Raw genomic sequence first — 15565 nt, forward strand, 5'->3', positions numbered from 1 at the left:
CCAGCTGCAGCAGTGAGGGGCTGCACTGCCGGTGTGAAGCAATGGTTTCCTGAAGAGGAGCTGCCACAGACAAACCTCTGCCAGGATCCCCACTGTCATATTTTCCACCTGGTTTCTCCTATCAGCGTGCTGCCAAGGAGCAACTCAGTTTCCTGGTTTGCAGCACAAGCTAGCCAACTGGTGATGTTTTGTTCTGGGTACCCAAAACTGGAGCCTTTCCCCATCCTCCTCACCAAACCTGTCAGCGCATTCAAGGCTCCAGCCTCCCCATCAAGGTGCATGCAATGGGACCAGCAACATACTTGGGCTTTTCAACATTTCCTACAGGATCTTCTCATTTCAGTGAAGCAGGTGGCTATACAGAAATGTCTTTGGAAAGGTTTTGTCTGCTGGAGAAAGCCAGGGCTCAGGAATAGCTGTGCAAAAACTTTGCAACACTCAGCGCTGTGGTTTCACACATTATTGGCTGCCTCTGTCCCAACACATTCAGGAACAGTATCAAATGATGACTTGTCATATCATTTAGTTTCACATGTAGTGACTTCCCCCAGATGTGTTAAATTTAGAGGAAACTCTGAAGAGCCCTGGAAAATGCTGGTGAGTGTGATGGGACTAAGGCATAGCATGAGGACTTTGGGGAGCTGGTGCTGCTCCCCACTGTGGCCTCACAGCCCTCAGCTGTGTGGGGTGTTCTTGGGAATTTTCAAATGGCTTTTTGCTGGTGGCAAACTTGTCGTGGTAGGAACAGTGTGCAGGAGCTTGATGTCAGACCAGATGCCTGAGAAGAGGCCAGGCTTGGCCATTCCAAAGATTATGGCAATTTTAAGACAAAAAGAAACAAAATCAGGCACTTGGCAGTGGCCCCAGGCTGTGTGTGCGCTTGGCCCTCTGCACAGCAGAGCTGCAAGCCTGAGGGACCAGGTCCAAAGCTCAGTGATGCTGAGGAGACCCCCTTTGGGGACACAACTAATGTATCCCCAGCACTGTTTGGGTCTCCTTGCTGCCATTGGGAGGACGCTCCTGAGGAGACTGGAAAGCCTTGGCGAGCTGAGCAGCAAGGCAGCCCTTGGATGCTCAGGTTGTGTGGGCAGCCCTCAGTGTATGGGCACTCAGGGGCAGGGACTCCAGTGGCCACCCTCTCCTCTAGAAGGCAGAAGCGGGGCTGACAGCCTCTTCCCAAAGGATGAGCCCTACCCATCATGGCAGAGGTGTGATAGTCCTGGCAATCTAAGGAGTTACATGACTCCAAAGCACCAGCCAGGGCCTCAGCCCTGAGCTGTCCTCTGCCCTGTTACTCAAATGCTGCCCACAAAGACCCTGGAGTCATCCCGTACTTGTGATTAGGATGTTATATTTAGGAGCACAACGACCTGCTAAGGTCAAACCCTGATTCAGCTGCAGAGGTGTTTGTGCTTTGTTATCAGCATTTGCATTTGCAGCTCACAGCACCTTAACCACACAAGGCAGGATGCGGGAGAGAGGGCAGATAGCAAAAGCAGATGCTGGACTCCATCCTGCAATGCTCTAAGCAGCCCCAAAAGGCACTGTGTACCCTCCTCTCCTGGGGCTGTTAGCGAGCAGCACCTGCTCAGCATCCCCCTACCTCAGCAGGATCCAACCCTGTATTGGCTGTGGGCACATCTGATAAGAACATCTCCTCTAACAGACCACTTTCAAAACAACTCCACATGATGGTTGATGATGCCTTCAAACCAGCGTCCCAGCCCCCCTCAATACATCCTTGAGCCCTCCTTCCCTACATCCCAAAAACCCCCCAAATTTATTCTCTTTACATGGAGAAAAAAGGTCTGTCCCCATTGCAAGCAACGAGAACCCTTTGGTATATTATTTTACAGGTGTTACATGTACTCATGAATGTCGGGTTCCTGAAGAGCTGGGGGGCAGGACCTCAACTCCCTGCAGCCAGCTCAAGAGGGGTCAGGGTGTAGAGGAGACATGGGTTTCTCAAAGTTGCATGGCAATGATGTTGGGAGGTCAGAAGCTGGCAGGAGTATCTGGCATTCCCAACAGCCCTTTTCATGCCTAGGTACATAGATACAGGTAACAGGGATAAGTGGGGCAGGGTCTGAGATGGCTTGTGTCCTTGGGTACAGGATGAGCACCTCACTAGGGTATCAAGAAAACTGCTTAAAACTTGTCTCTCCAAACTGATGGCCAAGCACCAAGCCCAAAGTCCCACTGTCTGCTGTGGAGCATAAAAGCTGTGCCCACACCAGGGTCACGGTGTCTTTACAGTGAGTCCTTTCTCCCAGATCATCCAGACTACCCAGGCAGAGATATCACCCATGAGGAGCACAAGGGAAGGCAGAAACCAGCACAACCCACCTGCCTCAGCAAGCATCTTCACTGCAGAAATCATCCTTCTCTTAGAGGAAACGAAGAGCAAAAAGCCATTCTTCCCGTTCTGAGAAACAACCAACTTTCTGAGTGCTTCCCAGCCCCTGGCAGCCCACAGTACTGCTCAGCAGCTCTGTACCTGTATCCAGTCTTCATTTCTTTTAAGACAACGTGCCACAAAACTTTCATCCACAGCAGTAAAAAAACCCCACCAGGGAACATTTTGGAGTGATTCAAGGGCAAATATGAATGTACAAAACAAGAACCTCTCTCTGTTTCAGGTAGAACAGTAGGAAAAAGCATGGAAGTGCAACAGAGAAGAAAGTCTAAGCAACTTTTTTGTTGTTGTTGTTGTCGGAGATGGTAGTGAACAAACCTACCCACTACGAAGAGCTTTTTCCAGGAAGTGTAGGTTGCTGTACCCTGTATCCCTTGAGCAGCAGGCGCTCGCACAACAGTTCTCATGCTACTTGCAAGCAGCGCATTTGGAGGAGCCCCAGCAACGTGCATAGAGGATGAACGAACCCTATGGCCCTGAGGCACCCCGTCCCATCGGCAGCCCATCTCCCGGCATCATGAAAATGTTCATAGGCTTCCTCACTGTATTTATTGTAGTGCAGACCATTGGGACCGTGCTCTTCTGTTTGTATCTTCACATGAAGATGGATAAGGTAAGCGGAGAGAGAAGGTTGTCTCTGTCTCTGCTGGGTTGCTGGCATGGTTTGACTTCAGCTCTGGTGAGATCTGCTCACCAAGAGGATGAACATGGTGGACGATGGTGCTGACCGCTGGATGGAGGCAGCAGTACCATTTATCACACCCATGTTCTCATTTCTGCTTTAATTTGCCACGGAGATGCATGTGGGAGGAGAGGTCTGTTCCCTTTGCTAATAGAAAGAGAATGACCAATTGAGAAGAGACATTAAGAGCAAAGCTGGTAGCTGATGGTCAGTCTGAGGACAAGAGGGTGTGGTTTAGACATGCAAGTGGCTATTTTAGGCTTGGTAGGGGTTTTTCTGATTTTGTAGCACTTAGTAACGCTCTGACACTAACTGAGAGGCTGAAAGGTCCAGAAATGAAATTTTTTTTAGTGTTTCAGTGATTTTACCAACATCTCACTTCAGATGCTGTCTTGCAGTTTAGGGAAGAAAAGACTGGACCACAGCACTTTCTCAGTTTTTGAAGGTACACAGTACCAGTGATCCTGTCCCATACTTGGGACAACATTTACCAAAATGTTAAAGTCTGGAAAGCTGGTTTTGAGGCTGGTATGACTGCAGCTGCACTGCATGATGCCTAAAATCACCAAGGTAAAACCACTTTCCTCCAAGCCAGAAACAACTGCCAGCTAAAGAAATATGTGCCTAAAATCCAGCATGAGTTTTTCTTACCAGATACACTGATAAGGTGGATGTTACTGATTTTCAAATGTGTTGTCTCAACTTAAATTGAAATTTAACAGTGTGATTCCTGATCTACAAGGGTGGAGAGCAATCTTGAGCTAGGGGGGCTTTAATATCAGAGGGTTGGAAGGGGACTTCGCTTCATGGAGGTTGCAGCCTGTGGTAAAAGAGTGTGTAGAGGGTCTCTGGCAGAGGGAAATGTGACTGCAGAGGGACATGTCAGAGGATCAGAGGCAGCTGAAAGGCAGTCACAAGTGGCAAGAGGATTTCAGTTGCCTTCAGAGCTTGTGGCAGGGCTTCAAATCTGACCCTGCCCATCCTAGCGCTGCCTATGCTGAGCACTCTGCCTGGCTGTGTGTCCTCATGTCCAGCTGCACTTTACCATTTAACTGAATGTTAGATTTTTACAAGGAAAAAAACCGAACAGGTGTAAATTTAAAAATCAATATTTGGATGCATCTAATTATTTTCTTACTGGCTTTCTGAATTTTTTTTATCTGAAGATCTTGGCACAATTCAGCCCCAACACACATGTTTTGTTTTGTTGGCAACACTTTTAGTCAATAAGCAAGCAGAAAAAATTTAAAGCCCCTCTGTGTGGGCAGGGCACACAGAGGGCAGAGCCCCTCTGTGAGGGGCTGAGTGAGCATCCCAGCTGCCTGCTGGGGCCCTTGGGGAAGGAGCTGCAAACCTCAAGCCCCTGAGCCACCCACTGGGATTTCTGTGCCTTTAAGAAAAGTCAGAGATGGACATTTAAATTATTTTTCAAGGTGATAGAAAACAGATCCTGAGCAATCCTCCTCTCACCTAGCATTGTCAGTCAGGGTGAGCTCCATGGGTGCAATTCCCAGTGGATGAGGGCACAGATGCTGTGCTGGGTCTGGTGAGAGCTCTTGCTACTCACAGATTGTCTGCTCAGCTTATCCCTGTGCTGAATATCTGACCCTGAGCTTCCCAGGCTGGATTTATTGCTGGCAGGAGTGCAGCATGGCTCTGCTGCCAGCTGTTTTAGGTGTCCTACTAACATCCTATTGACCCTCCTTTCTCTCCTTTGTCGGCAGATGGAAGAGGTGTTGAGCTTAAATGAAGATTACATCTTCCTGAAGAAAGTACAGAAATGTCAGACAGCAGAAGGTCAAAAGTCTACATTGTTGGACTGTGAAAAGATTTTAAAGGGCTTCCAGAACATCCAGTGCAAGGTACGTGCTGTTGGGTGGATAAAGATCCCACTGAAGGGGGACAGGGGCTCCCAGTCACACACAGAGCTTCACCCCAAGCTTTTTTTTAAAACCATGGGTACTTTCTACTTCAGGGCTGTGTAGCAAATGCCCTTTTTTTGTACTGTGTTCTTTTTACACTATATTGATATCATCGGAAAATCTCATTGATTCTTTTCCTAAAATGCTCTTGATCAGAGCACATCCAGCTGCAACATGCCATAGTATGTTTGGGGCTTGTGGTGGGAGGGATGGAGCTGCAGCCACTTTGGCTCTTCTCCCTGATTCTGGTCTGAAAAATATTGATTTTCTGCTGTCTCACACCTGGTGGGTGTGAGGACGCTTGTGGCCACCTGCCACTAGGAACACTTTTCCACCCACTTTGCCCAGGTGTCAATGACAGTGCAAGGCTTGGGCCAGGAAACAGAGCTCCTGGCAACCAGTGAGGAGCATGAGGGTGCTGTGCAAATGCCATCCCATGGACTCAGGGGTGGCATCTCTAGTTGGAGCAGTGGCTTCTCACATTTGGGTGCAGAAGAGCCAATTTGCATTGCAATATCCTCCAAGAGTGGCTGAGGGATGCCCAGCCAGGAATGAGGTGCTCTCATCCTGCTCAGCCCTGAATTCACTTCTTAGGAGTGTCTGTGCTGGCCAGAGTAGATGGGAGAGGAACATTCTTCCTCATTGTCACTGCCTGATGACAACAAATGCCTCAGCTACACCTGCCTCAGATAAACCTTCAGGTTTGCAACAGTACCCAACAGACCACCAAAAAATATGTCTGAGGTAGGCCATGCTCAGCAGTCCTGAAAACCTCCACTGCAGGGCAGGGATATGCCTTGGCAGCACTTGCAGCATGTCTCCCACATGAAAAGGAGATCTTTTTTTTTGTTTATCTTATTGTTTTCAAATTTTAATTTTAATTGAATTAAACTTAAGAGCATAAACCCTACAAACTCCCTGCTGCAAACAGCCCATGGTCATATGTGAAACCGGGGAAGGTACTAGAGGGGCTCTCTGGTTTCAGGTACCCTCTGTCAAGAGCTGACAGGGCTGTTGGAGCCAAATATCACCAACCCCAGCAGTGACCAGAGCATATTTTATATAGAAACTTTCAAAATCACTGATTTGGAAAAAAACCGATATATTTTTGCTGTTGTTACAGGACGGAGCCCTCAAGGAGCAGCCCAAGTTTGAAATGCAGAGAGGTGAGTTTCCTGATGTAACCAGTGCACTCATGGCTTGCAGGGGCCGAAGGAGTTCCTTGGCCTGGGAAGGGACTTCAACAGCCCATGAGTGTCTCAGGGCATGCTGTGGAGGCAGGGGACAGGTTGGGGTTTGGAGCATCCCTATGGGGGTAGGACTGAGCTCGGTGTGGGCTGGCAGAGGGGGACACTGGGCATGGCCATCTCCCCAGGGCAGGCAGTTTTGGGTGTCACAATGTCTGAAGTTGTTGAAATCAAACCCAAAATTAAATCTGCGGCCTTTTACATCGCAGGTCCTGAGCACCATGAGCATTCTCGTTTGACACACAAGAATGAGACGTCTTTTGCAGGTGAGGTGTGCACATCCAGGTCCTGTTCCAATGGCAGGCATGGTGACATCATCTCCTCCACAGGTTTTATCCGTCAGAGGTTTCACTTCAGAGGCACCTGCAGGTCTTTGTTGAGTAGAGGCCACGTCCTACCTCACTCAGGGGTGGGGGTGGAATTTGGAGATGGTGTCTTGGCCTGTAGAGAAACATTAAGGGCAGGAGGTCCTGCAGTCCCTGCAGAGGAGCACTGGGGAAAAAGTGGGTAACAAGGCATCAATAACACTGGCCTTTCTAAATTGCAGCAGAGAAGAGGGAGCCAATTGCAGTTCACCTGGCAGGTCAGCAGAGCAACAAGGCAGGCTCAGGTAAGACAGACTCACTCGGTCCTACCTCAAGCAGGGAGCCAGAGGGATACAGCAGTGTGCATTCCCAATCCTGCCCTGTGGCTCTCTAAGGGCAGGGACAGAACAACTCCAGCATGAAAGTGTGCCCCAAAACACAGCAAACCTCCCAGTGGCCACATGTGCAGCTGTGCCACGTGGGGTTCGTCCATCCCAGCTGTCCTCAAGTAGCCCTGTATGTGCCTTCCTAGAAATGTACCACAAGGGCTTAATCCTTCCAGGATTTTTTATGAGCGGAAAACTTTTTGTCTTTGTATTTAAGGAAAACAACCTCCCACTTTTCTTTTGTTCTTAAAATTGATCTTTTTGGTCTCCTGGTCATGTCTCACTGGGGTGGCTGCTGCAGGAGGGCTCTGCTCCCATTTGCATCTGCTGATTTAATCCTCTTCTCACCCAAAGTGGTCCTGGCAGCAATATGGGCTGGCTGAGGGCTTTACAGTCGCATCATAGATGGCTCCAAACGGATTTAGTCAAGTTGCAATTATTCACAGCCATGGCCACATTAGGTTTGAGAGATATACCTGAGACTTTTTGCGTTTGTGCATCCCACTGTATTGGCCGTGGCTGCTCTTGCTGCTCTGTCCCCCAGCGTAGCCTTAGTTGAGGGACTTCCCACAACAGCAAGGACTACCAAAGTGAGTATGAGCTTGCAAGGTCAGTCACTCCATCTGGCAAGGATTTCGCAATCTGAGCATTTCTGATTTAATTCTGGAGTAACTGACAATAATCAGCAACTGCTCTTTCCATCTCTGACGCAGCATTTCACCCAGACCTCATTCTACCTGTGGAAAGCTTAGTGTTAGATAAGATCAAAGAAGTGAGAAACTCGCTGCATTTTAAAACTCCCTGCTCAAGCACTTGTTGAGCCTAAAAAGCAGGGTCCAGAGAGCAGCAGCTGCCTGGAGCTCAACTCGGTGTGGGGAAATGTCCCTGTGGGATGCTTGGTCATGGCCCATGGGCTGCGTGGCACCCCCAGGACTACCCATAGCACACTGTCTCTGGGCAGAGACAGCCGAACCCATTATTCCCCTTGGAGCCAATCTGCTTCCCCTGGCTGCTCTTGCAGGTGTCTCTGTAGGCTGGGGAAGGCAGAGGTCCAAATTCCAGAGGTCATAGCTGAGCTCAGCCCCCACAGCCATGGCTTCCAGGTCTCTGTATTGGCTTATCTGCACCAACTGCATGAGCTACTCTGATGACACCAAAAGTATCCCAAAATCCATGGCATCACCTGATCTGTGTGGGCCATGGTGCTGGCAGTGGGAAGAAGCACTCACCGTGCAAAGCCCTTGCAACTCTGCACCCAGGCAGGGATAGCAATTGTGCAATGTTAATTTTTGTACTTCCTTGGTAAAGTCTTGCCATCCTCAGAGGCCAAGTGGAGGAAGGACTCTGGAGGAAAGGCAGCCCCCAGCTGGGAAAAACTGGGATGGGAGGCTCTGAAGAGCAGAGTTGCAGCATATTTTGGTAGTGCTCTGAGGGCTTGGAGGGTGTCCCACTGAAGTCCATGGAGGCAGCAAAAGGAAGTAACACAGTGTTTGGTCTGTTGTGGTAAACACAGGCAATCCTCCTCCCTATGCATTTCCACTCGGCTGGATGAAGGAAGCTAAATGTTCCTCCACTCACATACCGATTCAAGGGTGACAAAGCCAGTGATCAGCAACATGGGTTAAACCTGCTCTGGCCTTGGGGAAGGGGTCCCTGCTCCCATGGGCTGGGAATGGTGTCCTGGGCTGGGTACCCCACTAACTGCACCCCACAGACAGACAGACAGAGGCTTTGAGGCCAGATGTCTGTGGGGTGCCCCCCCAAATCAGCCTGCCAAACTTGGAAGTCTCCTTCTTTGAGCTCACCTACCATGCTCTCTCCCTACAGTGCTGGAGTGGAAGGAGACGATGTATGGCCCCACAAACAGCTTGATATCCAATAAGGAAGGGAAATTGAAGGTGGAGGAAGCAGGGCTCTACTACATCTACTCCCAAGTCAGCTTCTGCACCAGGGAGGTGTCTTTGGCGCCCTTCACCCTCTATATTTATTTGCATATCCCCAAGGAAGAGGACCGGCTCTTGCTGAAAGGACAAAAGACACAGAGCACCTTGAAGTCCTCCTGTGAACTCCAGTCCATCCGGGTGGGAGGTGTCTTCAACCTTCGGGAAGATGACATGGTCTTTGTCAATGTGACAGACTCCACAAAAGTGAACTACAGCCACGGCAACACATACGTTGGCATCTTTAAGCTGTAGTGAGAAAAGGGCTGTCCCGAGCTGGGAATCCAGCCCAACTTTCTTGAGCAAAGTGCCTTTCCCTGTTTCCCTTATTTATGTTCCTCTGCCTCTCTGTTTCTCTTGTTTCTTAATTTGTATATTTTGTTATTTATTAATGAGGGCCAAGAGGCCCTGAGAACACAAATGGAACAAAGTTTGAAGCTGTTTTTGTTTGCTCTCAGATTTTTTTCTTTCACAGCCAGTGACTTGGTACCATGCTGGTGTTGTGTGTTTGGGTCCACCAAACCCCACATTCCTGGCAGGGTCGATGTCCCTGTTATGTCACAAGAGCTTTGTTTACCAAACTCTACCATCAACGTTTCTTTCCTAGAAACGTAGGATGGCTCAGGGCACTTCAGTCAAGCTCGGTTCACACATATCTCCAGCACCAATCTGCTTACAAACATCAACGGAAAAACATAAAAAGGCTTAGGAACATCTCCTCTAAAGGAATCAGTAAGCCCAGCACTGTCTTTATATGGTTGCTGCTGGTGAGGCAATGTTGCCACTCCAACTGTCTGCTGTATCTGGAGAACCCCCTCTTTTCCATCAAGGCTTGTCTGTGAAACTCAACCACTCAACTCCTCAGGGTGGCACTGCCTTGGCTAGGTTCATACTTGGTGACAATCGCTCTACACCAGAGGGGTGACTGGTGGCCAAGGGAGGACTGCAGATTTCAAGGCAGAGAGAGGGGAGGGCACCAGTGGTGGTCTGCTCTTGGTGACCTGAATCTGCTCACCAGACTGTCCTCCTGCCTCTGCAGGCAGAGGAACCTTTGCCTGTGGACTGTTTCACTCCCCTGTGGAAGGGGCACTGGGTACCACCATCAAAACTGGAGCTGCATCTTCTCCTGAGACCCCTCCTATCCAAGGAGAAGGACCAGGAAAGCACGGGGGTGGCAGGACCAGCTGCTTCTTCCTTCCAAAGCACATGTGCAGAGCATCTTCTGGCTGTCCTCAGTGAGGATGTGTCCACAGTGGCACTTTTCCTGGAGCTCCAGGACAGTAGGACTGTGCAGACGGGCAGGACCCTTCTTGGGCAGGGGGTACCTGGGTGACACCGCACACTAGGGTCTTCCCAACCCTATTCTCCAGCATGGCCTGCAGGGAAGGTGAGCAGGGCACAAGGATGTTGATGCAGCATTTAAAAAATGCATTTGAAGATGATAAAGGTGACAGGCCTGGGGTTTTTGGTTATACAGGTCACACTTAGAGTGCCAAAGTTTGGAAATAATCCTGGAAGCCAACAGGTTTGGAAATGGAAGAGCTTCCAGATTTGGACAGTCTTTAGGCTTTGTTGTGCTGGAAGCTGCAGGTCTAGTCCTAACACGGTGCCCAAATGCCACCACTGTGGGACAGAAGGGGCATTCTTTGCACAGCTCATTGCAGAGCTGAGTGCCCAGCACAGCCCCCTCCAAAGTCAGTAGAGCTCAGAGACTGTCTGGTTCCACTATAATACAATAAGTATTTTTTGGTTGTTCTCCAAAACTGCCTAACTTTTTTAGGGGATGAACCACTCTTGTCTGACATCTTGTATAAAGACTATTTATTTAACTAAACTCATCTTACATTTTAAACCAGAGAGACTGTGTGCCAGAGGACTGTGCATGGCTGTAGCTGTGTTCTGCAGCATAATTCAGTGTTTGTGGTTCCCCCTTCCACAGTGTGGGGTTTCTTCCGCCGATCACCCCACAATTAATACAATTTATGAATTAAGACATAGATGGCTCTGTACATTTTGAACACTGCTCACCCTTCCCAGCCCCAGGCTGAGATTTCACAGGATCCTGCTTGGGGTCTGGGGACTAAGAGGGCAGTGGGGTGGCACTGGGGGTCACCCTGGGGAAAGCCAGTCCCAGCAGCCTCCAGGGGCAGTCATTCCACCATGCTCCTTGGGGCATGTTGAGGTGCCAGGGCCAGGCAGCACTAGGAACATTTTGGAAGGAGAAGGAAGAAAGGAGCCCCTGTCCTGGGAGGGTAGTGAGGCACAGGTGCTGAAGCCCCCAGCACAGCTGTGGAAGAGAGGGGTGGGGACTAGTTTTAAGGGGATTTAGGACACCTGACTGAAAGAGGATTATTCCTGTCTGTCCTACAGTCATGGAGCCTGCAGGGATGTCTCTGCTTTGGAGCAGCGGAATGGATGCTGTACATGCTGCGTGTGGGGCTGGGCAGCTGCTGACTCCCACAGTACCCCGCAGTGGTGTGGGTCCAACCATATCCCTGCTGCTGCTGAAACACAGCCAGCCCTTGGGCCAGGCTCCTGGAGGAAGTGCTGGCTTCCCTGAAGAGCCACAAACCTCCACAGGGGAGGTGGAATTGCTCGGTCACGGTGGAAGTGCTGGTGGAAGCTACAGGAGAAACCAAAGATGGTGCAAACTGGGATAGTCTGAGACTGGGGGAGGGCTTGGGAGCAAGTAGATGGGGAGGAGAGAACTGTGAGGAGCACGTGTGTGGCCAAAAACCTCCAGGAGTGGAAAACCTGCTCATCACAGGCAAGGAAAACCTGTGAACAGTGCACACTTCTAAACCTCCTGCAGGCCCCAGCCTCAGTGGCCAGGAGCACCTGCCAGAGACCTTGGGCTGGGCTGTGATCCCCAGCCCAAATCACTGAGCAGGGATCCAGGAGCTGCAAATTGCATGATTGGGGAAAACAATTAAAGAGGGAAGGAGAAAAATAGTCATAAAACGAGTCCATAAAGTCTGCAGCAAGAGCAGCAGATGCTGTCACCTCCCCTGCCTGTGGGCTGCCTGACCAACCCTAGCCCCTGCCCACACCGCTGCCTTTCTCAGGGCTTTTGTTCCTTGCCTCTGTTTCTTGACTTACCAAAAATAGCCCATGGGATTCAGATGTGAAGTAGCATGTAGGAGGGGACGAGATGCAATTGCTGCCATCCAGCTCTGTCCTTCTCCCACAGCCCTGCCCGTTGCTGTAGCTGGCACGGTTTCCTCTCCCCATGGAAAGTTTAAAGGTCGTCAAAATACTGATTTCTCCCTTGACGTGAGGCCTCTATGCCAGTCCTCAGGCCGTGGATTTTGCAGTTTCCAAACTGATTTTTGTTCTTTCTGAGTTAAGAAGGGGTTGAGAGGGTGATGAGTTTGTGGGGCACATCAGCAGGACCGGCACAGGGGGTCATGGATGAGCAGCAGCAGGAACAAGCAGCAGCATGGTCATTTGCTGGGAGAGGTGTTTGCATGGTTTAATACACACTGAGCTCACTTTTAAAAAAAACCAGCTATACATATATATATATAGATACCAGGTTGCTCCAAGCCCCACCCAACCTGGCCTGGAACACTTCCAGGGATGGGGCAGACACAGCTCCTCTGGGCAACCTGTTCCAGGGCCTCACCACCCTCACAGGGAAGAATCTCTTTCTAATATCCCATCTAACCCTGCCTTCTGGCAGTTTTGGACTTCAGTGTTTTCCCATGATGCACCCAAGGCTAGTGTTTCTTTTTTCTCTTGTTCTTTTTCCCACTCTGAGTGCTGTGTTTGGGGAGGGAGAGCAGGGTCCAGCCCTGCTGCCTTTGATCCTCTACTTCTGCTGTGGGCTGAGACCGTGGCATGTCTCTATCAAAGAGTTAAAAAAACCCCAGCCTGCAGGAGACGTCTTGTCCAAATGGTGGTAGACCAAAGGAAATCCTGTCACCACGCCTAATTGCCAGAAAAAACACTAACTAAAAAAACATAAAATTTCAAGCAGGCAGGAAGTCACTTATCTACAGCAACTGCCTGGTGCAGCAGAGCAGCCAGTTCTCCATTAAGCATCCTTGTGAACAGAGTGCATGTGGGGCTTAAGGGATGGAAATGCATCTCCTGTCCTGGGACCAGGTGCCCTTGGCGTGCTGCAGGTCTGGGTGATGGTGGGCGCAACAGCCGAAGTGCCAGCATCACCTTTCACACCAGTAAACCCACCAGTAAATCAGAGAAGGATGATGCTGCCATGGCATTCTGAGCAAATCAGTGATGCCCAGAGCATGCACTGGCTTTGCTTTCACGGCAGAAAACACAGGAAGCAGCACCAAGGGCTAAGAAGCGACTTTTATCCTTCTTTATTTGTTGAAAATGTCAATTAAAAAACTGTTCAAAATAAAAACATGTTAGAAAAGTTGAACTTGCATAAGTCGTTACACTAAATAAACCTATGTGACAAAGATACACTGGAAGGCAGCTGACACACATCCATCTAAAGACAGACTCACTGGAACCTATTTACAAAGCACTGTAAACAAAGTAAATATGCAAACATTGCTGTCCATCTGGCATGGCTTCTTTTCCTTTTTATTTTCTTGTCTTTTTTTGGCTTCTAGCTCTTGACAAATGCTTGATCCAAAAAGTCCCAGTGTGCCCTCCATCACATTACATCTCACAAACATGCATATGTATACAGTACAGGTTTCAACTGAGCCTGGGGGCAGCAAAGACACATTTCTACCCTCTCCCTGGAGTGTCAGTGGCTCCTGGTTTGTTCTGCACGTCAGTAGCCTCGTCCCCAACCCAGCTTTGGGCAGGCGGCAAGGCCAGGCAGTAGTGAGGGGCCGGCGCATGGCCTCCCAGAGCAGCAGTACATGTAGCAAAAGTTCTGCTCCTGGAAAACGATCCGCAAGCACAGCAGAGCTTGACTGCTGACCAAACCACTCAACTGTGTGCCCAGGCAGGGATGTGGGGAGCTGCCATCTGGCTGGGATGCTCTGGGGATGGCAAACGTAGCCAGACCTCTGTTTTGCCCTAGAAACAGCTTAAAGAGGGTTTCTTATTACGCTCCTTGAGATATTTTGGAGTCTACATCTCCCAAAACACCATTTGCAATGTCCTGGCTAAATTTTAATGGCAAGGAGGGAGTTGTAATTATTGCCTCTGTTATGTCCTTCACAACCAACATAATGGTGTGACTGTAACAAGCTGTGGTGCCTCTGCACACCCGGGGACCATGCTGCCCTGTGAGATAAATAAGACACGTTAACTTTAACAGAAAGTTATTTTTATAAAGCTGTTAAGGAAGGAAGAAAAACATCAGTTCTAAACTAAGGTATACACCAAGTAAGATAAGGAGAGCTGATACATATGCATGTTGCCTGTGTGCTGTGGTCGAGGAACTGTGCAGGGATCCGTGAGGGTGTTGCACATCCTTGCCCCAGGAGCGTTCCAGCTCTTGTCAAAGCATAAATACCTTCCCTATCACAAGAGAAAGTTCCTTTTCCCTAGCAGAAAGCCGCTTTGGGGTGGTGTGGGGAGAAGTGGCCGCTGGCTACATTCCCAACCCTTGGGAAGGAGCGATGGAGAGCCTAACGTGGGCAGAAGGGAGCAGGGGACCAGCACATTTGGGGTTGTTTTTTGTTGTCAAGCAATGTTTACATTTCATACAGAGAAAAGCATGTCCTGCAAGAAGAAGCACAGCAAAATTATAATCTCCTAGGATACCTGGACACTCGATGTGAAAACAAAGCAGGGGGTAGGAATTCTACATCATGCATAAGAAAAGGGATGGGGGACAGAACAGCAGTTACCTGTTGTGCTAATCATGAGCTGTAAGGAGGCAGCACTGTGCAAAATACCTTCCTATGCGCTCTGACAGGTGCTCCAGATCTGGCTTCCCCAAGGAGTTCAAATGTCTTCATGTTAATTGCACATTTTAATCAGTATCAAGGCCACACAGGAACCACAGTATTGCTGGGCTCTAGTTCGCTACAGTCAACTAATGGGGAAAAAGAAGATAGATGGGAAAAGCTTCCCCCGTTGTGACTATCTGAAAAGAGGAGCATGGTGCTTTTTTGGTTTCTGCTCAATGCCACCTCAATAATGTTTTCATTCAATAAATAGGTACCGGTGCTTTTGGAAAGAACGAAAGCATTAAAAAGTGCTTAAGCTTCTTCTAGGAAACTGCTGCCCAAGCCTTTGTGAGCAGCAGTCACTAGCAGAGTTTGTATTTGCTCCCAGTAGCAGGTACAATGAGGTATTAGTTGCTGCAGATGAATTGTGAATCATGGACCGCTTGCTTACTGGTTCAGCTGTGATTGATTGTTTCTGCTTTATTTCCTTACTGGATGGAAGAAAAACTATTTTTTTTTCTCTATGACTTTTTTTTTTTTTTTTTTTTTTTTTTTGGTAACAAAATACCCCAAACCAACAAAATAAGGAGCAAGAAGAGGCAAAGGATCCAGTTCCACTTCCCAAAGAAACACCTGAGGTCACACACCACTGCCTGCAGCTTCTCCACGAATTCAGGCAATCAGGGATGACTTGCGCCCAGTGTCCTCCCTGCCACACTCATCCGTCTGCTTCAGCAGCCTTCTCACCAGCTTCTCCAAGTCCTTCCTGGATTTAAGCTCTTCTTCCAAACACTGTTTCATCCTTTTGTTTTCCTGCAAGGTGAAAAACAAAGGCATAAAGA

At 49.1% G+C, this 15565-nt stretch overlaps 2 protein-coding genes across 4 annotated transcripts in view; one reads left to right on the plus strand and one right to left on the minus strand.

The window, feature by feature from the left end:
* Positions 1-2873: 2873 nt before the first annotated feature.
* On the plus strand, positions 2874-9153 carry CD40LG (CD40 ligand; the record flags this gene model as incomplete). Its single annotated transcript, XM_082289315.1, has 6 exons — positions 2874-3029; positions 4823-4960; positions 6144-6186; positions 6477-6533; positions 6815-6877; positions 8786-9153. The coding sequence occupies 6 exons, from the start codon at positions 2874-2876 to the stop codon at positions 9151-9153; spliced, it is 825 nt and encodes a 274-aa protein (XP_082145441.1).
* Positions 9154-13219: 4066 nt separating this feature from the next.
* ARHGEF6 (Rac/Cdc42 guanine nucleotide exchange factor 6) overlaps positions 13220-15565 on the minus strand; it is a 33064-nt gene continuing 30718 nt past the window's right edge. For all 3 annotated transcript variants that reach the window (XM_082289217.1, XM_082289216.1, XM_082289215.1), the window contains one exon: positions 13220-15536. In XM_082289217.1, coding sequence (XP_082145343.1) covers positions 15396-15536 — 141 coding nt within the window. In that variant the 3' untranslated portion in view covers positions 13220-15395. The remainder of the gene's footprint in view (positions 15537-15565) is intronic.

The sequence above is a fragment of the Coloeus monedula genome (genome assembly GCF_965178545.1).
Source record: "Coloeus monedula genome assembly, chromosome: 12".
In the NCBI taxonomy this organism is placed as follows: Eukaryota; Metazoa; Chordata; class Aves; order Passeriformes; family Corvidae; genus Coloeus; species Coloeus monedula.